The sequence below is a fragment of the Vulpes lagopus genome, chromosome 8, assembly GCF_018345385.1.
Source record: "Vulpes lagopus strain Blue_001 chromosome 8, ASM1834538v1, whole genome shotgun sequence".
Taxonomy (NCBI): Eukaryota; Metazoa; Chordata; class Mammalia; order Carnivora; family Canidae; genus Vulpes; species Vulpes lagopus.
In genome coordinates, this window is record NC_054831.1 from 51,068,672 (window position 1) to 51,093,076 (window position 24,405).

Genomic DNA, 24,405 nt, shown 5'->3' on the forward strand with positions numbered 1-24,405 from the left:
AAACTCATTCAATACTACCCCCTCAGGAATCAATTCTTAAGCATTTAGAACTTAATGAATTCTAATTCAGAGCTATATTCACAAGTTAACTTTTTCCAGCCCTCATTATTGTGGAGACTCTCAAATTTACTTCATGTTGGACACTGCCAGGAAAGTGTTCAAAGCACTCCATACTTAAAGTCACATTTGCCCTCTTTCACATCCACATGAGACCAAGCCCTGTTTCACCCATTTAAATTTTATTATTGAACTTATTAGTAATAAACCAAGAGAATTAGGATAACAAAGGGAAAAGTTCAAAATAAGTAACTTCTTCCTTATGAATTAAAACACATGCATACACTTCAGTTACTTCCTTGCCACCCAATCCTAATGTACAAAATCAGCCCACAGACCACTGTGAGCAGCTGATACCAAGAGCTGGGCAAAGGACCTCAGTTGTGTGAAGTCACAGGCTGATCTAGGTTAGATGACCAGCTTCTCCACACTGAGGGTACTTGTGGTTTCATCCTCTTCATTTGACCCAATATAGCCCGGGAAGTCCAGCATCCTCTGCTCTGCCTCAGTGAGGCCAAATGAGGTGTTATCATAGAAGGCGAACTCAGGGTGGGCTGGGAAGCTCTGACACTTGTCTCTTCTACACTGAGAAGGGCTCAGAGGGCCGACCCTCTGGTAGCTGTCTTTGGGGACAGCAGGGGACAGCTGCTTCCTCGAGACACTCCTGTGACTGGGGGACGGGCCCCTCTGAGCTCTGTCACCCCCTGCCATGAAGCCTGGGTGGCAGTCTCCCAGGTCTGGCTTCCTCGCCGGCTCTCCCAGGGTGTAGGATTTAGGGAGAGGACTTAAGGGACCTCTGGTGGCACCTGCCCCTTGGAAGTGGTCAGGTTTCTCCGGCAGCAGGGCAGCGCCTCGACTGTGAGGCCGGAATCTGTCGTCCGCCTGGTCCCAGGTCCGCGCCCTGGCACTGCAGGCGGGGGCCTGCCGTGGGGTCAGGGTGGAGAGGCTCCTCTCCCTGAAGGGCCGGGCCTGCTTGGCCTCGTGGAAACTCGACGTCCTCCTGAAGTGGGAGCCCTTGGGGTGGCTCCTCTCCAGCAGCACCCCTCTGCCCGCCCCATGCCTCGGGGCTGACCTGCGGATCGCCGTCTGGCTGGGGCTGAGGGCGCGACTGGCATGAACGCTGGGGAAGTCCAGCCCGCAGGGGGGCCCGGCCGCGGCGCCCCCCGCCGGCTGCTCGGGAAACGGGGCTCTGCTGCGGAGCTTGTCGGCGGCCGCGCCCGCGGGGCTCTGCAGGCCCAGGCCCGCGGCGGCGTCCACGGCCGTGTCGGTCAGGGGGCTCTGGGACACGTGGTACAGCTTGGTGGTCTCCGTCAGGCCCTTCTTCTTCATCTCTTTCAGCTGCTGCTGGGCGAGGCGGTAGCTGAACAGCGGGGGGATGATCTTCTGGGCGCTGGCCTGCAGGCTCTCGCTGCCCGAGCCGTCGTCCTCGGGGGCGGGGGCCCCGCTGCGCCTGCAGCCCAGGGCGATGCCCGCGCCCCTGGCGCCCCCCGCCGGCCCGTCGCCCTCGCCCTCGCCCGCGCCCGCGTCCCCGTCCGCGTCCGAGACGCTCCCGCGCCGCCCGCCCAGCTCGCAGATGGTCTCCTCGTCCGAGCGCTTCCGGGAGCCGGGGCCGGGGGCGCGCGTGGAGCTGCGCCGAGCCCGCGTCCCGCACGCGCACTCGGGGGCGCGGCCGAGCCTCCTCCACAGCGTGGCGAGGACGGTGGCCACGATGATGGACAGACACAGTGAGATCCCGGTGATCGCCACGACGTTGTTGGACTTCCCGGGGCCCTGGGGCTGAAGGGGAGACACGCTGGACGGCTGGAGGGCTGCGGGAGAGGAAGAGCGGCTGGGTTCCCGGGACTGTTCCCTGCGCGGTTTCCAGGGTCTGGGCTGGCTCGGCTCGTCCAGCAAAGGGAGGGAGACGAGGACCGGGCTTCTGGCCCTACACACGCATCTCTGCCGGCAGCTCAGACACCAGAAACCAGGGCCCCAGAACTGAGGTGAGCAGATGGACCACAATCAGGGTGACTCCTGCGACGCGGGTCTCGAATGGTCCACAAAGCAGCAGCATAAGGGCGATTTCGAGGCAAAAATCAAGGTTTTTGCTTAAGATAAGGTAAACACGGTAAACATCTAGAGTTCGATGTACCTTTGAGATGCACGTGGGAAAACGCTGACCAGGTGTGAAGCCTGACTTGCAGGACGTCTGGGGAGCTCAGTGGTTGAACATCTACCTTTGGCTCGGGGCGTGATCCCCGGTCCTGGGATGAGTCGGGGATCCGCCCCCTCCCCCCACCCACCCCCCACCCCCCACTCCCGCCCCAGGGAGCCTGCTTCTACCTCTTCCTGTATCTCTGCCTCTCTCTGTGTGTCTCCCATGAATAAATAAATAAAATCTTAAAAAAAAAAAAACTGACATGCAAAATAATTCAGGTAGGTTGTACCTAAAATTGTACATCTTGAGAAATTATTAGATGAAAATAAATCTTTAGGCAATGTAATGCAACTTACATTTCCCTTCTAATATCTAGAAACTATCTTTCCTGCTTCTCACTCTTCAGTTTCCAGCTATCTATTCCCCTGCTTCCTTCCATGGGATGTTGATTTGCCTTTTTTCCCTCTTCTCTCCGACTGGTTTGTCCCATGGTCATCAAAATGTTTCATCAAGACTCAGATGCCACCTGGGGCCTCAGCTTGTACTGACACTTAAATACCTGGGAACCTAAAGCCCACTAATGCCACTACCATCACCTCTCTTTCCTTCTTGTCACTGTCCACCCTTCAAGGCCTTCCAGTCACCTTCCTGTCCCCTTTTTTTCCACATGCTCTTATCAGCACCCGTTCCACGTGTCATGTCCATGACCCATCCTCCCACTGCTTCTCTCTCTCCTTTCTGCCACCCCAGTGGGATAACCAAATTCGTTACATCCAGAACCTTTCCCTTTGCCTCCTAGCCTTACCTGAGGACTAGACTACAGGACATGGCTCCCCCTGACCACTCTCTTGGGTGTAAGCTGTGGTACATACTTTTTTTTTTATAAGCAAACGGGACCACCAGCAGGGAGTATTCCTCACTTTCCTCATTCCTTTTTTTTTTTTTTTTTTATTTATGATAGTCACAGAGAGAGAGAGAGAGAGAGGGAGAGAGAGAGGCAGAGACACAGGCAGAGGGAGAAGCAGGCTCCATGCACCGGGAGCCCGACGTGGGATTCGATCCCGGGTCTCCAGGATCGCGCCCTGGGCCAAAGGCAGGCGCCAAACCGCTGCGCCACCCAGGGATCCCTTTTTTTTTTTTTTTTTATTTATACTTTCCTCATTCCTAATTGCCATTTTCAACTGATTCTTTCACCTCCATATAAAAATTCTACTCTTTTTAAAAAATATATTCCCTATGCTGTACTTTGCATCTCCATGACTTATTTTATAACTATAGGTTTGTACCTCTTAATCTCCTTTATTTTGCCCATCCCCCTCCAATCTCCTTCAGGCAACTACCAATTTGTTCTCTGTGTTTAAGAGTCTGTTTCCTGTTTTGTTTTATTTTTTTTTAGATTCTACAAATAAATTGAATCATATGGTATTTTGTCTTTCTCTGTCTGACTTACTTCACTTAGCATAATACCCTCCAGGTCCATCTATGTTGTTGCAAATGGCAAGACCTCATTCTTTTAATGGCTGAGTAATGTTCCACTATATATTTACACAATCTTTTTCTTGATAAATGGATACACTTACCTATTCATGGGCACTTGGGTTGCTTCCATATCTTGGCTATTGTAAATGATGCTGCAGTCAGCATAGGGGTGCATATATCTTTTAGGATTAGTGTTTTCATTTTTAGGGGGTAAATACCCAGTAATGGAATTACTAGATCATATGGTATTTCCATTTTTAATTTTTTGAAGGACTTCTATATTGTTCTCTCTTGTGGTTGCACCAATTTACATCCCCACCAACAGTGCATGAGGATTCTCTTTTCTCTGCGTCCTCACCAACACTTACTATTTTTTGTATTTTTCATACTAGCCATTTTGACTACTATGAGGTATTATCTCACCGTGGTCTTGATTTGCATTTCCGTGATGATTAGTGACACTGGGCATCTTTGCATGGGTCTGTTGGCCACCTGTATGTCTTCTCTGGAAAAATGTCCATTCATATCCTCTGCCCATTTTTTAGTCAGATTGTTTGTTTGTTTGGTGTTGAGTTGTACAAGTTCTTTATATTTTGTGGATATTAACCCTTATGAGATATATCATTTACAAGTATCTTTTCTCATTCAGTAAGTTGCCCTTTTGTGTTATTGATGGTTTCCTCTGCTGTCTTATCTAATTTGAAAAAGAAGAACATGAACTCTGGAGCAAGGAGATCTGGATCTCAACCTGGGTCCATTAGCTCTGGTCTCTCCACTGATGTCCTACCAATACCTTCATTTCCACATGCCCAAGACTCATCATCTTTCCCCTAGAATCTGTGCCCCTCATTCCCGTATATCCAATCTCAAGGAAATGGCACCAGTGTCCACACAGTTGCCAGTACTAGAGTCCAGGTTTTCATCCTTGATGCTTCCCTCTTCATCACTCATCATATCTAGAATCTTTGAGTCCCTCTCTCCTCTGGATCCCCACTAGCCATCATTTCACTTTTCATCTGGGTTACTGAAAAACTCTTAAGAGGCTTTGCTGCCACGCCTACCCCTTCCCATGTATTCTCCACACTACAGCTGAGAGAGACAACTTCTGAAATACAGGCCAAACCTTCAAGGCTCCTCAGGATCTGACTCCTGCCTACCTGTTCAGGTTCATTTTTTCCACTCTTTCCTGGCACATTATGCTCTAGATACATTAAATTAATTTCAGTTCTCTGGGTCTCTTAATGTGCCATCTTCTTCCATGCTTTCATCCATTGCTCCCTTTGCTAAAATTCCCTTTTTCACTTAGCTCACCTAGGACGACACCTACTTAGCTTTCAAACTTCAGCTAGAATATCACCATCTCCAAGAAAGGAGGTATTCCCAGCATGAATTTTCACCCCCGCAAGCTTCCATGGCCTGCTATGGATACCTTTCTCACTGCAGGCTCTACATTGTACTGTATATTATGCCTATTTATGTGTCTGCTGAGCTACTATATCATGAGTACCTTCCAGACAGGAACATGTCTTATCTATACATTCCTAACCCCAGTCACAGTAACTTACACATGCTTGGTCTCCAATAAATGTTAGGTTAATTCATTTAAAAAGGTAATAGCAAAATGATCAATAATTCCACTAGATGGAATGTAGGTACAATGACAACAAATCCTCTCACTCTCCTGTTTGAACAAGATGGCCAAATTAACATAGAACTTGACATAGAAACATCCTCTCAAAGCCAAACAAAACTCTAAACTCTCAATCAGCTGAACACAGTTGAATGATGAAAGAATTGTTTCCTGACTTATTTCTTTCATGTACAGTGGCTACTTATATCCGTGGGGAGCAGCAATGCAGTTGCACATCATGGACCTCTTTACTTAGCTGTTCTCTTTGGCTATGGCTGGCTCCCTTCAAAATGATGGCTAGAGAAAAGCCGAAGAGCTGCTGACCTCAGCCCTCTCTGCCCCATCTACTCTCTCTTTCACCTGAAATGAAGGAAATTTCTTGATGCTAAGTAGCCTGTGAACAGATCTTTACATTTCCAAGCAGTATGAAATAGGTTGAATAGAAAGAACAACACTTGGAAGAAATGATCATTTTTATCCACCTAAGCATTTATCTAAGGACCACTTATAGAAGTAGGGGTGTCTATAGCACTTAACCCTTTTTGCTAATTTATAATATATGTTTCGAGTTCCATTCCAATATTAAAGAATTAAGACATCAAAACATGAATAATTTCACCTATCCTCAAAGATGATTGTTAATTCCAGGTTGTTGATGCTTCCAGAAAGCTAGACTGGGCCTGTGTAGATAGGCAAGGTGTTCAAGATAGGTCAGATCTTGTCCTCTGCTTTCTAGCTTTTTGATCTTGGTCAGGTCAGTTACCCTCTCTATGCCTCAGCATCCCAAATAAGAGAGATAATGTATTTAAAGTGCTGGCACATAGCAGATGATCAATCAATGGCTGATACTGTTGTCACTTCTAAAGGTGCAGTAGAAGCCGTAACAATTGACTTTAAATTCATTTGAATTCATTCATTCATTCATTCTGGAACTCTAAATAAAATATCTTAACACAGCATGACATCCCAGAATTGAGAGGAATGGGTGGGTGTACTTGAAGATAGTTATACCCAAGAAAGGAACTGTGAAAATGAAGGAGACTTATAAAGAAAGAGTAGAGAAAGAGGAGAATCTTAGAAAGTAGTATGAGATATAACTGGAGAAAGAATAGATTCAGAGTGGGGCCAAAGGAATATGAAAGAAGAAGGGCAGACAGAGGGCTAGCAGAAGAGCCTAAGTCTGAGGAAAAACAGAAGAAAGAACACCCCTCAGGATGCTGTAATAAAGGAAACAAGAGCATAGCACTGGCTGGAAAAATGAGATAGCAAGAATGAATTTTTAAGGTCACAGGTGGGGACACTGGCCAAGGTGTTGCTGCCAGGTGCCTGTAGTTTTGGCTAAAAGGTACTCTGAAATTCAAACACACACAAAGGAACCCTATCTAACTCCCCCAGATCCCAAGGGACAGGGAATTACCAATGGTTTTCTAACCTGGAATTAGAGTGTGGAAGAAGTCAGGACCAGAGCAAAGCCTGGCAAATTAAATGGTGGACTGGCTGTAGATCAGTAAGTGAGGTGGTATGTAGGAAGAGCAAGGATTCTTATTACTGTAACCTGTAGCAAAAGAATGGAATTCAACTCCGTAAGCTGAAGCAAACCTAAGTCATATCAGCATCACATCTATAAACCATTCACATCATATACTCATTGAGCACTTACTAAGTGCTTTCAAGATGTTGACAGGATGAAGGAAAGGCCAGTCTCTAGGTCATAAGAAGAAATGTCCCCACTACCTCCTCCTTGGTAGGGGTAGTAAAGAATAAAGCTAGGGCCATGCAGGTGATAAGAAAGGGTGACTTGCCCCATTTTGACAAATAATAGTCTATGTGGTCCCCTCAGGCTTCTCTGAGACGATGAGATGTTCTTCCATAATTGGGGGGGGGGGAGTAAAGGAAGGATAAATAAGAAAACAAAAGCAAAATTAAAAATATCTTAGGAAGAAATGATCATCCCTCTTGTTTTTGTCTTTTTAAAAATGATTTCATATGTCTGAGTTTTTAATTTAGATCATGTCATCATTTCCCTGTCTTTCACTGTGTTCAGTCATCTCACTGACCCCATCATCTGACAAGCTACTCCCCGTTATAGACACACTAATGGACACAGCCATGGTAAAGCCAGCAGCAATAATAGAGTCCACCTCGGAATTCAGGTTGGTGATTTTCAGGCAGGCTGAGGTTCAACAGTCCCTCTGGGGAGAGATTCCCAAAGAAAGAAGAATACCTACCAGCACACTCCTCCAGGGAACACAGAGAGGTCTCCAAGGACATTCCAGGGCAGCCAGGTCTGGAGGGGAAGGGAGTCAAGCACACACGGCGTCGCTCTCGGACACCATCACCACACGTGGCACTGCACTGGCTCCACGGCTGCCACAGTCCCCATGTTTCTGCAAGGACATCAGCCATACTTTTAATGCTCATTCGAGAATCAGAATTTAACTGCACCCAAATGAAGCAGCAAACTCAAATCTCAGGCCTTGTAAAGTCAGTACATAAAAACATTCCCAAATATGTGGAAAGCTGGAAAGAGTGCTTAATAACCCTTAAAACAAAGGAAAGTTGTTTAATTTGCAAAATGTTAACCTTTTTGGAATCCATCAGAGAACAAAAGTCACAAGGCAACCAAATGGCCTGAAATATAAGGAAAGATGAGCTCCTATAAGGAAAGACAGAATACAAACATTGCTTCCTGGGGTAGGCACCAGGCCTCCTAAAAGCTAGTGAGAAATCATCTAAAAATGTAATGAACTACTAGAAGCCTAGTAGTTGATTAGAGAAAGAGGAGAACCTTAGAAAGTAGTATGAGATATAACTGGAGAAAGAATAGATTCAGAGTGGGGCCAAAGGATTATGAAAGAAGAAGGGCAGACAGAGGGCTAGCAGAAGAGCCTAAGTCTGAGGAAAAACAGAAGAAAGAACACCCCTCAGGATGCTGTAATAAAGGAAACAAGAGCATACCACTGGCTGGAAAAATGAGATAGCAAGAATGAATTTTTAAGGTCACAGGTGGGGACACTGGCCCCCAGCTAGCATGAGAATATAGACCCCCTGGGAGCTACAAACTCAATAGGAATTTGTATCCACTTGCAGGCTCTTCTTCATGGATCTTACCAAATGCTTGTAAGAAGGACTGAGGGTAGGTGCAAGACCAGAGAAAGCCTCCCTTGTGATGGAAGCCTAAGGATGGGAGGGGTGGCACTGTGGGAAAGACACAAACCTCACCTGGAAGCTTTTCCCTATTAGCTCTACCAATAACAGCCTCAACCACTAGTGACAAAGCAGAAGCCCTGTCACTCTAAGGGCACCACTGAAGATCTAATGCCACAGAGAATAGAAAAAGAAGGTAATCCTTCACCCTTGGAGAGGAGCAGAAAATATACTGGGCCCAGACTATTAGAGAGCTTCTATCACTGGATCATCAAAAGGCTCCATCTCTGTCTATGACTAAGGATGAACTAGAACAAGAAAAAGCTCTCTAGCTCTCACTGCCTAACCCTTATCTTGCACCATGCAATTTACAAGTATCTAATAACAACAACCTACTGCTAGAGCAAGGACAATGGTGACAGGCAAAAACATCTCTGAGGTGCAGGTTCAAGCCTAAAGCTGAGGGTGCAACAGAAGCATGGAGGAAAACTCTTTGGCAAGCCAACTCCTACACTAACTGCAAGGTAACATTAGCAAAATTATGAACTCTGTCATGTCCTGAGAATGGCCACAGCAACAGCACAAACCCAAACACAGCTTAATTCCTTAGTACACTGACCTGATCCCCACACTAAAGGCCTAGCAAAAACAGGGTATGCCCATTTCCCCACATAAGTACTATTTAGTGGTGTCTTCAGTTCTAAATAAGATGTCCAGCTTGCAATAAAAAATTACAAGACGTACAAAGAAGCAGGAAAAAAAAACTATCAAGAGATAAAGTAATCAAGAGAGCCAGATTCAAATGTGACCCAGATATTGGAACTACCAGAGCGAGAAGTTACACTAACTATGATTAATATTAAAGACTTTAGTGGAAAAGGTAAACAAGATGAACAGATGAACAATTTCATTAGAGATTTATAAACTGAGAAGAATTCTGCAAATGGAATACTAGAAGTGAAAAACATGGTAACAAAGATGAAGGATGCCTTTTAGAAGAATGCTCACCAGTAGACTCAACAGAGCTAAGGAAAATAAAAATAAATCTGAATATTGGTGAGTAGAAATCATTTAGACTGAGACACAAAGATCAAAAAGAAAGAGTGAATAAACCAATAGGATATGCAAGAGTTTGGGGGGCAATATCAAATAGTCTATCATTCATGCTATTAGAATCCCAGAAGAGAAAAAGAAAATCAAATAATGACCAAGATTAATGAAATAATTCCAAAATTAATGAAAGATTGAAAGATACTAAGTTACATTAAGGTGTTCAGAAAAAAACAGGCAGGACAGATACAAAAAAGCAAATAAAAAATCAGACACACCATATTTAAACTGATAAAAACTAAAAACAAAATTTTGAAGGCTGTGCAGGAGGAGGGAAGGTAGAAGGTGGAAACACACTGCATATGGAAGAATAAAGAGAAATACAGCAGGCTTCATGTCATGCATGCCACGTATAATGGAGTAATATCTTTAAAGTAATGAAAGAAAAAAATGACCAACCCATGAACTGACCAACCCAATTCTATATCCAGTGAAAGTATCTTCCAAAAATTGAGAAAGACTTCTTTGACAAAGGAAAATGAATGAAATTAATTACTAGCAGACTTTTACTACAGAAATGCTAAAAGAAAATCCTCAGGCAGAAGGAATGTGATACCTGTAAAAACCCTCCATTTGTACAAAGAATTGAAAAGTGCTGGAAATGGCATTTATAAAGGAAAAGATAAAATTCATTTTCCCCTTATTTTTAAATGTTCTGAAATATAATGGCTAGAGAAAAATAGTAGTATGTGTTCATAGCATATATAAAGTAAAATTTTTGACAGTAATCACACAAAGAATGGGAATAATGAATTGAACACATACTGTTAATAGGGTCCTTATACTATATGTGAATCAAAATATTATACTTCAGGGATCCCTGGGTGGCGCAGCGGTTTGGCGCCTGCCTTTGACCCAGGGCGCGATCCTGAAAACCCGGGATCGAATCCCACGTCAGGCTCCCGGTGCATGGAGCCTGTTTCTCCCTCTGCCTGTGTCTCTGCCTCTCTCTCTCTCTCTGTGACTATCATAAATAAATAAAAATTTAAAAAAAATATTATACTTCAAAGATAGATCAAGAATAATTAGGGGCAGCCCAGGTGGCTCAGTGGTTTACAGTTGCCTTCAGCCCAGGGCCTGATCCTGGGGACTGGGGATCAAGTCCCACGTCAGGCTCCCTGCATGGAGCCTGCTTCTCCCTCTGCCTGTGTCTCTGCCTCTCTCTCTCTCTCTCTCTCTCTCTCTCTCCATGTGTCTCTCGTGAATAAACAAATTAAAAATCTTTTAAAAAAAGAATAATTAAAGGTACATACTATAAACTCTAGAACAACCAGTAAAAAATATTTTAAGGTATAAAAAATAAACCAACAGTACAGTTAAAGTAACTCATAAGAAATATTCAATTAATACAAAAGAAGGCAGAATCAAGAGGAAAAAGAAACAAAGAACAGATGGAACAGATATAAAAATACCAAGATGACAGATCTTAATCCAACCATATAATGATTACACTAGATGTAAATAATCTAAACACACCAATTAAAAGACAGAGATTGTGAAATTGGGTAAAAGAACATGACCCAACTATATGTTATTTAAAAGAAACTTATTTTAAACATTAATTCAAAAAGAAGTATGCACTCCAATGTTTACTGCAGCATTATTTACAATACCCCAAATATGGAAGTAACCCAAATGTCCATTGATAGATGAATGGATAAAGAAGATGTACACACATAAACACACATGCATACAGATGCATACAATGGAATATTACTCAGCTACAAAAAAGGATGAGATCTTGCCATTTGCAAAACATGTATAGATAGACCTATAGGGCAACATGCTAGGTGAAATAAGTCAGACTGAGAAAGACAAATACCATACGATTTTATTCATATGTGAAATCTAAAAAAACAAATGAATAAACAAAAAGCAGAATCAGACATATAAATACAGAGAACAAGCTGATAGTTGCCAGAAGGAAGGGGGTGTTGGGATAGGGAAAAAATGAATGAAGGGAAGTGAGAGTAAGTCACAGGAATAAAAGGCACAGCATAGAGAATGTAGTCAATGAGGTTTTAATAGCATTGTATGACAGATGCTATTGACAGATGACAGATGGTATGTACACTTGTGGGCATAGCATAATACATAGAGAAGTTGAATCACTATGTTGTATACCTGAAACTAATGTAACATTGTGTGTCAGCTATACTCAATTAAAAAATGTTTAATAAAAAAACTTAATACACAAATAGGTTAAAAGTAAATAGATGGGTGAAGTTATACCTGTGAACATTAATTAAAAGAAAACTGGAGTAGTTATATTAATATCAGACAAAGTAGACTGCAGAACAGACTGAAGAAATACTACCAGGGATAAAGAGGGACATTACATAATCATAAAAGGATCAATTCAGCAAGGGGCTCAACAATGCTAGATGGGGATGCACCTAACATCAGAGTTTAAAAATACATACAAAATACTCCCAGAACAGTTATTACTGACTGACACCTGCAAATTATCTCTTTCAGGCATATATGCAAACACTGCCAGATAGAATAATTAAATAGTTCCCTATAAAAATTAGCCTAAGACCCTTCTCTATCAGTATGCAACCAACCTCAAGACCCAGGTCATGCCAACTCAAGGCACCCTCTGTAAAAAGTCTTTTTTTATCCTTTATGGACAATAACTCAATAGAGCAAAAGTATATAAAGCATTACAAAAATATAAGGAGAACACAAAGGGCAAATATATTCTCAGGTAATCTAAGTGGTGCAATCTTTGGAGTGAGTCACAGAATAGGAGTTCTTTATGGCAATTAAAAGTCTCTGGGATTTTCACAAGAGTGGGAGCATTACAAACCACTATCCTGGACCAACATCAACTGAGGTGTGGTAATTATGTTCCATCCAGAGGTCCAACTGAACACAATATTGGTTCTGTGTCTTCAGATCACACTGCAGCTCTTCAGATGGAAGAACAATGAGCCAGCTTTGTACTTAAACTTCAGAGCTATTCAGATATTAAGCCCCCCATGCCTGCAAAGCTTTGGGACTCTCATACAAAAGTCTTTCTAAGTTAAACTTTAGTGATTTATTTTTGAAAAATCTACTGGGAATTCCACTACTGAGAAATCTAAATTGAAAATTAAGTCAATGCATAGTTTATCCTTTTCTTATGCTCATATTCAAGGCCACAAAAAGTAAAACCACAAATGCTAAGAATCTTCTTGTTATTCTTTCTTAACTCTTACTTCACATAAATATAATATATAGTTATTTGTCAAACTAAAAACAAAACTTCCATTAGCAATAGCCAGAAAAAAAAATCAAAGTTTTAATAAGAGCATGAATCTTAATGTCAAAAATTACATTTTCAAATGTTGTGTCCTTTTCCCTTGGAAGTAAAACCCTGGTTTATAGGACAATCAAGAATAAAAAAAAACATTGAAGCTATATCGTATGTCCTTTTATTTGTAAACCAAATTAATCAAACAGGAAATAAAGGAAATCACTCAAAGCAATAAACAAATTTAATCAGGCATATTTTTAAAAATATCTTGAGCAATTCTACCTGTTCCCTGAAGATTTCTACCAATAACTTTTTGAGGGAAATACTAGGCAAATGGAAAGTCACTAGACAATTGTAGTTCATGTTTTAGAAATGAAGAGCAAGATAACCAATATTTCAAATATTCTTACTTTATGAATGAAAGCTGTTTTGTTTTGGCCTGGTTAGATGTCCATACCCACACTCACACTACATAACAAACCTGTTTGGCCAGGATAAATACCTTCCAGGCTACTATGGAGAATATTAATTCTGAATGAGCAAAATTTGTCTGGAATAGGAAAAGGGGGATTTGTTTCCAGCCCTCAAGACTATCTGAAAGAATATATAGCCCCTAAAATATTCACACCTAGAAGACACTTTGCTCAAGAAACTAAAGCAACTCAACAAAACATGCTTATAAGAAAGTCCTATAGACGAGAGTGAGTAACTAAAAGCAGCAAATGGAGCAAAGACACGTGGATAAGCAGTTCCGGTTTTCTGTGCACAGAACAAGACTCACTTATATTGGCCAAATCATGCTTGTGCCTGAGTCAGTGGATTCCAAAGTGGGTTTCACATCTTTCAAGAGGAGTGGACAGCACCAGATGAACCAGTGAGGAGGAAATATAACTTTTTTTCAATCTAAAAGTTTTATATAGTCTAATACATAAATTGACATAAATTGATTCTATGGGAGGCAGTATAGAATAATGGAAAAAGCCAATCAACCACCAGTAATGGTTTAAGCCACTTAACCTTGGGCAAGTTAATTTTGTACCTCTATTTCTTCACCTATAAAACTGACAAAATAACAAACCTAACTCAAAACATTGTTAAGATTAAACAAATTAATATTTGTAAATCACTCAGAACAGTGCCTGGTACAAAGAAATCACTATATAAATATTAGCTTTATTATGTCAGATGATCACCACAGTATGTTGCATATCCTGAGAGGATATTCCTAACGAATCCCAAAAGAAAAGTTTACTCTTGGAAGGGTTTACGGTTTCATTCACTTTCAGAGAACTGTGGAGTATTAAAGCATCTAAGGATCTGCTTATATGAACTTTTAAAATTATAATTTCTAGTTTTAGGTAAACTGGTTCAGAAAGTGGACAAGTGGCTTAAAAGGATTCTGGCAGAGAATTAAAAAGATAATACACAATCTGCAAATAGGAAGGAACTGACAGTGTTGACAGTTCTTGGGAAAAAAAAAAACTCTTGTTCAGTCATTATGAAGAAAAAACAAGACCATCTAATCACAGAAGCAAAAAGTCTAAAAATTTAAATTATTAAGGAAGCTATATATTAAATATATACTTTCATTTATAAAAAAAAACCCTAAGTTAAAAAAATTATGCAACTATGACTTCATACCCTCTATCATTAATTATCAAGTTTTGCCCTAAATTTATATACTCCCTTGTCTGAAAACCTTGGGAAGATGTTTAGGATTTAGTATTTCTCAATTTATTTTTGTAAGTTATTACAGTGCCATGCCATATGTTACTAATATTCCCCTGGCAGGATCTCAGGTAGCATCCCATAACCTAATACATTAACATTTCTGCAGAGAAAAATAGAAACATTCATGCTATGTAAGATAAATGAAGATCATAAATAATCACTTGTGGCAACATATCCTTCTATAAAATGTTATTTACATACTATCTTAAGGTCTGAAGACATATTTAGAAAAAGAGACAAACATATCAAACACATTACTCCATTTTCAAAAGAAACTAATAAGAAATTGGTGGAAGCATTGGCTCGCACAAATCATGGTGGATTCAGTGGGGTCCCAGAATGATACCATTTGCCCAAAAAAGCCAACTGTCAATATAAGTGGAAAATGAAGAGAACTAGATCCAGTCATAAATTATTATGCTAAAACATTGGAAAGCTTGAGGTCCCATAGCTAGCATCAATGTCACTGATTAGCTGGAGTCAAAGCCACTGTTGGGTGGTCACACTCCTGGGGTCTCCAGAAGCATTAGCTCTTCCAGGCATGGCTTTTGGTCTTGATGCTCTGTTGTGTCTAGTTGCTGCAGCTCCATGGGGAACCCCTTGCCACCCTCAGCCTGGAAACACAAAGAACCACTCCTTTGTTCTGCCTCTCTCTAGGGTCTCTTCCCTACTGCTGTGGGGGGGCGGAAAACTCAGTCTTTAGACAAGTAGAAGAATCTATGGAAACCCCAATAGCTGGGAGAGCCACAGAGTAGACCTCCTGCTCCCAATGTGTTTAATCAAATGGCCCAAATATCTTTATTTCCTTAGGTTTTTTTCCACTAAATTCAATTAGATTTTTTTTTTCTCCTAACAAGTAACTTCTTTTGAGATGGCGAATCTATCTTGGATGATTAATATAGTTTAATACAATTTTTCTTACTAATACCTGGAGTGGCCACATTTGTGTTCAATTTTCACTTTAATAAAACATGTATTGAGCACCTATTAATGTGCCAAGCATACTAAGTGGGCCAAATATATACCATAAATAACTTCATGGTAGCACAAGTTGGCTTTTCACACCCAATGAGCTCCCTGCCATCAGCAGGATGGTAGGATAAGGGTGAGGGGCATGGGGAGAAAGACACTGAATGAGCCGTGACAGAAATGATCAATGCCATGAAAGAGGAATGAAGGATGCTGTGCCAGCTTACACCAAGGGAATTTAACTAGTTTGGGGGGTCAAGGAAGAGTAATCCAAGTGGAGACTTGGGGTTGGATAGGCTAATGTCAACCAGGTGAAGGTGGGTGGAGACTCCAACCCAGATACAATGACTGTGGGTTGGGCAGCCTGGCTCTAGGGGGTCTGTGGATTTTCATCATCAGGTCAAGTGAGGTGACAGACAGATGTTAAGCAGGGAACAGTCTCAGTTAACCTGAATTTTAAATAATCACTCTGCCTGCAGTGAGAGAATGAAGTGGACATGGCAGGGATTGGAATCAATCAGGAATCCATAGCTTAGCTAATGAATGATGGAAGTTTAAACCAGGATTCAGACACCACGAAGCCAAAACCCATAGGACTTAGTTATTTATTATTTATAGGAGGTGAAGAAAAGGAAAACCCCCAGGCTTCTGGTTTGAACAATGAAATGGATGGTGAAAGCCTATACTGAGGGGCAGGTTGAGGGAGTAAGGTGATGAGTCTGAGTCCTCTGAGATGCCCGAGAGACATGTGAGGGTGACAGCTATGCGGTAGCACTTGGGTGCTGGGGAGAGATGCCAATGTGGAGCCATCAGTATTAGGATGCTAATCACCTAGCAGGTGTGTGAAGAGTGAAAAAAGAGGATCTAATATAGGATGTGGAAATCTGAGAATTAATGGATGTGACCAGGTGGGAGAATTGGCAGGCAAGGGAGATGAGGAAGGAATGGCCAGGGGAGTGGGAGGTAAGCAAGAAGAGGGTCCAGGGTGATGTCACAGAAAATACAGGTGGAAAAGCATCCCTGGACTTGGCGACCTTGGAAGTCATGCACTAGTTGCTTCAGTGAAAGCATTTTCAGGAGAGGCATGTGGGTTGAAAGGTGAATGTGAGGTGAGGAAATAAACTACAATGTACAGATGACTTTTTCAAGAACTCGGGCTATAAAAGGAAAAACAGAGAAAGTTGGGATCATCTAGAGGAGAACCAGGGGTTGAGGGGCAGTGTTTGTTTTGTTTTTAGGTAAGAGAATTAAGTATATATTTCAAAGTTGATGGGGATGAGCCAGTAAGGGAATAGAGACAGAGAAGAGAGAGGGGATAATGATTAACAGAGGATTCCTGATAGGAGCAAAGGGACTGGGATCCATAGTCCAGGGGAAGAATGAACACTTCTTCCATAGTGACAGCAAAGGAGGAACAATGACTACAGGTCTACAGATATTTTATGGGAGGTCAAGGGAGCACATACCTAACGGATGCCAGCTGCCCTGTGTGGCAGGAGACAGACTCAGCTCTGAGAGTCAGCCATGGGGCAGGGGTTAAGGTCTGAGGGATGCTTTTCTAGAGAATAGGAGCAGAGCTGGTCAGGGTAGCATAATGGGTCCAACTGAGGGGGGAGGCATAACCCATTCACGGTGCTCCTGTCCACCTGTATGTGGCCCTCTGCAGCTTGCATGCAGTGAGTGGCCAGCAGATGGCTGGATTCATGCATCAGAAGAAAAAGATGGCAGAGGAGTTTAGGGTATTGGTAGGAGAGGGATGATAGGGATGGGCCATGTAATCTAGGCTGGATGGAGAGGTAAGTACAAGCAGGGAAGTGATTAGGGGGTGCGAAGAGAGTCAAAGGAAATGGACTTCTAAGTGAGGAGATGGGTGTATTTGGAGTAAGAAACATTTGGGGTTCCAAAGACAGTCAGAGGCTTGGGCTGTCAGGGGGCCTGGGGCTTAATAGGGATGAAGATATATGCAAACCAGACAATCTCTGCCAGATGAATCTCTTGCCAAGACCAGGCTTACACCCAGGAAAAGGAAAAGAAATGCAATGAGGAGCACAGGGCATGGATGGAATTGTAATAACCCCACTTCTTTGTGATTAGGTAGGGCATTACACAAAAAAATTAGAATTTGAAGGTTTTAGAAATCTTGTTTGGAAATCTCACTTCTAAAGAAACTCATTCCTGTAATGAAGGCTATAACAGGAAAGTGACATGCTCAGCTAGAGGAAGCCAGAAGTTAACCAAATACAGTTCAAGATTCAGCTTTGAATTCTACTCATACCTGCCAAGGATTTGCCATATGATGTAATAACATAGTTTTTTAAGATATAATACAATAATAGCTAAGGTTTATTGGTGCTTCCTCTACACCAGGCACTATGCTGAGAACTGTGCACACTTATTTCATTCAATTGTCACAACTCTTTGAAGTAGATACTCTTATTATCCCTGTTTTACTAATGGAGAAACTGAGACCTAGGGAAGTAAGCGGTGAGCTGGGTCTGCTTGCCAGTATTCCTAATTCTTCAGATAAGAATGATAATGCCATTTGGGACATTTTGAAGCATGAACCAAAAAAATGATGGTGTAGTTCACAGAAAATTAAGTTCACCTAGATTCAAAATAATAATTTTGATTGCAGGAGGGCATCAGTTGGATTAAAAAATGTTTTAAATCTCAATACCAACCTATGTTTCTCTGAATTAGCATGCACTCCCTCTCCTTTGCAGAAAAATGGCTTCTGCTTGAGACATCAAAGTCAAAGCAGTATTTATTCCTCCCCATGTCAAACAAAGTGCAGTTGAACACTGTTTTCCTCTCTCCCAACATCAGGCTGTTTTCAGCCAGTTGAATGGTCCTTTCCCCAGGGCGTCTTGGGGCCTCCTTGAAGACTGTGATCACTCCTTGGACAAAGATGCATGGTGGAGGCAGTACCATCACCTCCACCCTGGACTCACATGTCAGTTCTGACACCATCACCAGTTTGTACCCAAACTTCTGGGCCAGGTCAATGGGTCCTGTAGAGGTAATGATCGAGTCTCGGCCAAGCAGCTTCAGCACCACAGTGACATAGGCTTCTGGCCCCACGGGTGCACAGCCAAACTCAACCCACTGACCTTGAGAGAGTTCTGTCCTCTTGCTGCTTCTTATCTCTAGCGGCTGACTTGGACTCGTTCTTGCCTCAGGAAGACTATTGGTAAAGATGACGTCCACCAAGATGTCAGGTTGGTCTACGGGGAATGAGCACAGTGGTTGACTGGTAAAAAGACCCACCTGGAAGGTGCCTTCCGTTGCCTTGGATGTCCTATTCAAGTCAATGTGGAAGACGGGCCACTTGACCTTGAGAAAGGCACTTTGCTCCCACTGGTGGACTGGAGTGCTGTTGTCAGCTGCGTCTGGAGTCATCGTGAACCAGTAGTCTCCAGCCTCCTTGAAGTAGAAGCATTCAAACTCGAGTGTTCCCTGTGACTGGTTGGTCAGGAGGTATTTGGTGATAACAGTCTGATTGGTGTTGGCCTCCAACAATAGGATAGATACATTCCTCAGGGTCCCATTAGCACCACTGAAATACTGGAAATCCACAGACACCGTGCTGTTGCTTAGAGCTACATGGCCTGGCTTTCCCAAGAGGAGATAGTCAGCTTCTCCCAGAACTGAAACAAAAGTGTCAGAATTGGTTTTACAAAGAGATCATGGAGCAGCAGTATTGGTGACATTGAAGAAAACAGCATTTTATACGTAAGAGAAGTATCAACTCAGTCAAAGAGGAAGTACAATGATGCTGAGTGCTGGTCCTGGGCCAGTCATGCTGGGCCCTGCCTGCATCATTCCCCATTCTAACATAGCTCTGGGCCTTCATCTTTGGCTTTCATGGTTATGTTTAAAACAATGATTCAAGGTAAATACCCTGAATGCACCACATTCAACAATGTAACCCATCTGCAGTGAAAATCCATAAAGCAAGAATAACAACTGACAATTCTCAAAATGTAAATCCGATACCACACTTTCCTCATCTCAATCTGTTAAAAAGAAAAGAAAAACAAGCCCAGATGAGGACATTTGCCCCCACCCAGGACAGGAAACCAAGACTTAATTGCAGTTTCAACCTAACCCCTGAATGTGGCCTTGCCTCTGTCAATCTGAAAATTCCTGATCCGCACTAGTGAGGTTACCACCACCATAAAAAAACCTGTTGACCACACCCCCCTCACACACACACAAAGAAGACTCCTGGACTGAAACAATCCTTTCTGTTCTTTTGCTAATAACTTCTTGCCCCACCCTCCTTCCCATAAAAACCTTCCATTTTGTGCAACTCCTCGGGCCATCTCTACTTGCTAGACGGAATGGTGCCTAATACATGAATTGCTTAATAAAGCCAATTAGAGCTTCAAATTCACACAGGTGAGGTTTTTTGTTTGTTGTTTGTTTGTTTGTTTGTTTGTTTTTAATAAATCATATTCTGGTGTTTAGGTCTTTTGGGGAAATGGATACACAGTAAAGTGAGAAAATTTGATTTAAATGATGTAGTACAAACTGCTCTAGATTACTTAAAATGGAAGACCCTAAATATACCTCAAGGTTATCATTTTCTTGATATTCAAGACAAGTACTTAAGCATCTTCACCAGTAAGGGAACCTGTTCTGTTGGTTTGTATGAAGCAGAAGTTTTTAGATGAATAAGAAATGTTGACACTTTATTCTTCATGGGTCACCCAAGGGACAGAGTGAATAAAATTTATGACACAGCCAGGCTTGTCCTTAGCAATTTTTAATGACATCACAGCTAGCCTAGAAGTGATAGATGACGACTAGTCCACAAGTATCACTTAGTTAAGATTAATCATAGCTTTTTAAAAAAGAGACACATCAGAACAGCTGAAGTAAAGAGTGGAAAAAAACACAAACACACAGGAATCCTTGTTTCTACTTTGAACCCTATCCAAATACGTATCAAAGGAGACAGAATTTGGCAGTGCATCAATCAGCTGGCCCATGGCTAGGATAAAAAAAATTCTAGATTTAAGACACTGCAGGGCTCTTTTGGCTGGAAAAATAACATGTGTAAGTATTATTATTCTTATTAGGATTGTCTTATATAATACACACATATTATACTGTATCATATATATGTCCAAAGGGCCTCAATATATTTTTGGTTTGGTCGTCTTTAAATCTACCCTTACATGTACTCAGTTAATGATCATTAGAATCAGCACATGTATATATTGGCCCATAGAGGTTTGTTGTTTTTTTTTTTTTAAATAGCTCAGCACTTCACCCATTTCTTATTTAAGATGAGATGAAATAAAATATATAATTTGGATAGACCTGAATGCTTGATCACCACTTGCTTGAAAACCATCATACAATAAAAGCTTTTTGTTTAGTTTTGTTTTGTTTTGTTTTGTTTTAGCTTTAGTCAAAACAGAGGCTGAGAGATATTCCCTTCTGGAAGGAAACGAGTCAAGGGGTGAGGATGGTAGCTGATTCTGGTGGAGCTCAGGCCTGGTTCAGAACCTCCTTAGCACTCTTTTGTAAACAGGTGGCTAAAGAGACTCTAACACTCACCACAGCCCAAGGAAGGAATTAAGACTGAGAACAGAGGTCAGATTAATTTGAATCTCATGGAGCAGGACGGTTTTTGGTGCACTTTAAGATCGAGACCACATACCACTTAGTTAACTAGTGAAACCCTTTTGTGGATGATAGGGATTGTCAAGAGGCAGATCAGACTCTGATTTGATGAACAGCCAATCAATTAAAAAGACACACATGCCCAGTAAGTAGCAGAGAAAAAAGATACAATTGATGGGTTCCAGCAGTGCAGACAGCAAGTGTGTACTGAAGAGAGAACTTGCTACTTTACTACAGAACTCTTGTTTTTACAGACGAGAATACATCCTCATTTAGAAAACTGCAATTTGGTTGTACCACCTTCTGGCTCCTATAGTATAGTTTTCTCTATCCTTTCAATTCCCTTCTCCCCTTTCCTTTATTTTTCTTAAAGATTTTATTTGAAAGAGTGCAATTAAGAGAGAAAGCATAAGCAGAGGGGAAGGGTAGAGAAGGAGGGAGAAGCAGACTCCCTGCTGATCAGGGAGCCTGATGCAGGACTCAATCCCAGGACCCCGGGATCCTGACCTGAGCCGAAGGCAGACGCTTGACCAACTGAGTCACCCAGTCGTCCTTCCCTTTCCTTTATTAAAGTAACTGGTATCTCAGTATAAGCATGTTGCTTTAAAAAAACAACAACTGGGGATCCCTGGGTGGCGCAGCGGTTTAGCGCTTGCCTTTGGCCCAGGGCGTGATCCTGGAGACCCAGGATCGAATCCCACGTCGGGCTCCCGGTGCATGGAGCCCGCTTCTCCCTCTGCCTGTGTCTCTGCCTCTCTCTCTCTCTGTGTGTGACTATAATAAATAAATAAATAAATAAATAAATAAATAAATAAATAAATAAATAAAATATTAAAAAAAAAAAACAACAACTGTTAATGGTATACTGGTATACTTTGATCAATATCAAGTGGAGAACGGGGAAAAACCCACGTGTAGGAAAATACTTCCTTTTCCATTATCAGCAGGTACACTCAACTTCTATGCTCTATTTTATGCTCACTGAACTTTTATTCTTATACTCCAGTAAGATATTTGTTCTCAACAATGACAAACATCCTTGCAGATTTTATGTAAATGGAAAATTCTGATGTCTTTATCATTATGAAACCAAGAGCACTTTTATAATTTTTTAGATGAGGCTGTTATATGCAGAGTGACTTGTTTTCAAGTAGGGATAAATGACATTAAGATAATTGAATCCCAGATTGATTTTCAGCAAATCAAGCATCTTCTTGTTTAAATAAACTTCCTAGAAAGAAAAGGCTGAGTGAGGGAAGAGAGTCCCTGGACAAAATGAACAGTGCACACTCTGGTCCATTTAAGTGGATGTGCCACTGATACCACACAAGGCAGGATTCTCTATCCTTTAGATCACATTTCTTCATCAATTTGAAAATAATTTCCACTTTTATACAGTCAACTGCTAAGACGTCTACGAAGTATTTGGCAAAAATCAAAAGAAAAGTAGTAAGTTTTATACTATTGAATCTGTTGGTTCAGTAGTTGCTTAAATCTCTCTAAAAAATGAACTTGATTTTTCACTGAAACAAAACTAAATGAAGGAAACAGTGAATAACAGTAAGCACCTCTTATTTGCTCAGTCAAGGTGTCTTGCCTTTTATATTTTATCATCACAACAGCCCTATGATGTCACAAGAACCTTGTCTAAGGCATACAACTGGCAAGGATTGAAATTTGGACTGGCTCCAAAGATAGAATTCTAACTGCAAAACTCTCCTGTAGAGTGAAATCTTACAGAGAATCCCAATTAAAAAAACATTTTGTGCATGGAGTGGAGTTCAAATGCATAATACTGAATTCCTAGGAAATCAAAGAGAACACAATGTAACACAATTGTCAAATGTAAAACATTTGACAAATGTAAAACATTTGTCTCCAATTTGTTTAAATGACAGTGACTTGTCATTCTTTTTTTTTTTTAAAGATTTAAAAATACATTGAAAGGGAAATTTATATCAATATATACAAAACCTTAAGAGAACCCAGGGTTGCAAGGACTCCAGGTGAAAAGGTATGGTACTACAGACTCTTCCCTGCTTCCTTCATGCAAGGTCATCAACATCTATGCACTTATAAACCTCACATGTATGTTTCTTAATTGATACTGATAGCATGAAGTATACCTACTATACTCACCATAGTCACAGAGCACCACCAACAACAGATTTGAAAAGTCTTTCAACATTTGTTTCATTCTGATCAGAAAAATCCCAGGTCTTTGGTCTCCTCATGTCCTTTGTCACATCCAAACTGTGAATTTTTTTTGTTTCAAAAACACCTGAAATTAGAAACTCAAACAAATGATGCCTCTATTCAAGGTGATTCATAAAATAGTACTCATGAAATGGCAAAAACATTCTAAGAAGTCAAACATCATAGGTGCCACTGAAAAGAGAAGAGGGAGGACACTAATGTTCCCTAGGAAAATGATTTATAATTGCACGTGTCTTTTGTTCCATTACAGCTCACCAGTTAAGAACATTCAGATGTTCTCCACACCAGGATTATCTTTACAAAACACCAAGCCTCTTATCTTTGTAACACATACTTTTAAAAAAAATTTTTTTTCTCTTTAATTCTTATTTATTTATGATAGTCACACACACACACACACACACACACACACACAGAGGCAGATACACAGGCAGAGGGAGAAGCAGGCTCCATGCACCGGGAGCCCGGATCTCCAGGATCACACCCTGGGCCAAAGGCAGGTGCTAAACCACTGCGCCATCCAGGGATCACTTTGTAACACATACTTAAGTGGAGACTTAGTTATTCGCTGAATTTTATCAAAGGTTAGAGCCAATCTGGATAATACATTTTCACCTCTTTATCTGCTTGGCAGTTCACACTGATCAATGTGCTAAAATTCTGCCAGATTTTCATTTTTCTTTGTGCTGTACAGACCAGGCTTCTACCAATGGTTTTAAAACCAACTGTCCTTCTTGCACAAGTGGTATGTTATCTGGATCGCTTCATTTCTTAATGCCCAGGAGCTATATCAAAACCATCAAATCTTTCAAAAAGACACCCAGAGTATTGCAATTCAATGTGACCTCCATGTCACACTGAATTCCCTTGTTCAGGGCACTCTAAAGAGAAAAGATAAATAACAATTATCATCGTCTATCAGTTTTCCAATACTTGTCACTGTCACTATGCATCACCTATCCTGAGATGTGGCTTTCATGCACCAATCTTCCCAGACCACCTAACAGGGCAGGATAGACCTTGTTGGCCTGCGCTTCAGAATGATTTGTGGGA

At 41.6% G+C, this 24,405-nt stretch overlaps 1 protein-coding gene across 1 annotated transcript in view; it reads right to left on the bottom strand.

The window, feature by feature from the left end:
• Positions 1–218: 218 nt before the first annotated feature.
• THSD1 (thrombospondin type 1 domain containing 1) overlaps positions 219–24,405 on the bottom strand; it is a 28,508-nt gene continuing 4,321 nt past the window's right edge. Inside the window, exons 2-5 of the mRNA XM_041767317.1 lie at positions 23,275–23,416; positions 18,183–19,148; positions 7,532–7,690; positions 219–1,865 (exon numbers count right to left, since the gene is read on the bottom strand). Of these exons, the coding sequence (XP_041623251.1) occupies positions 466–1,865; positions 7,532–7,690; positions 18,183–19,148; positions 23,275–23,332 (2,583 nt within the window). The 5' untranslated portion in view covers positions 23,333–23,416 and the 3' untranslated portion in view covers positions 219–465. The remainder of the gene's footprint in view (positions 1,866–7,531; positions 7,691–18,182; positions 19,149–23,274; positions 23,417–24,405) is intronic.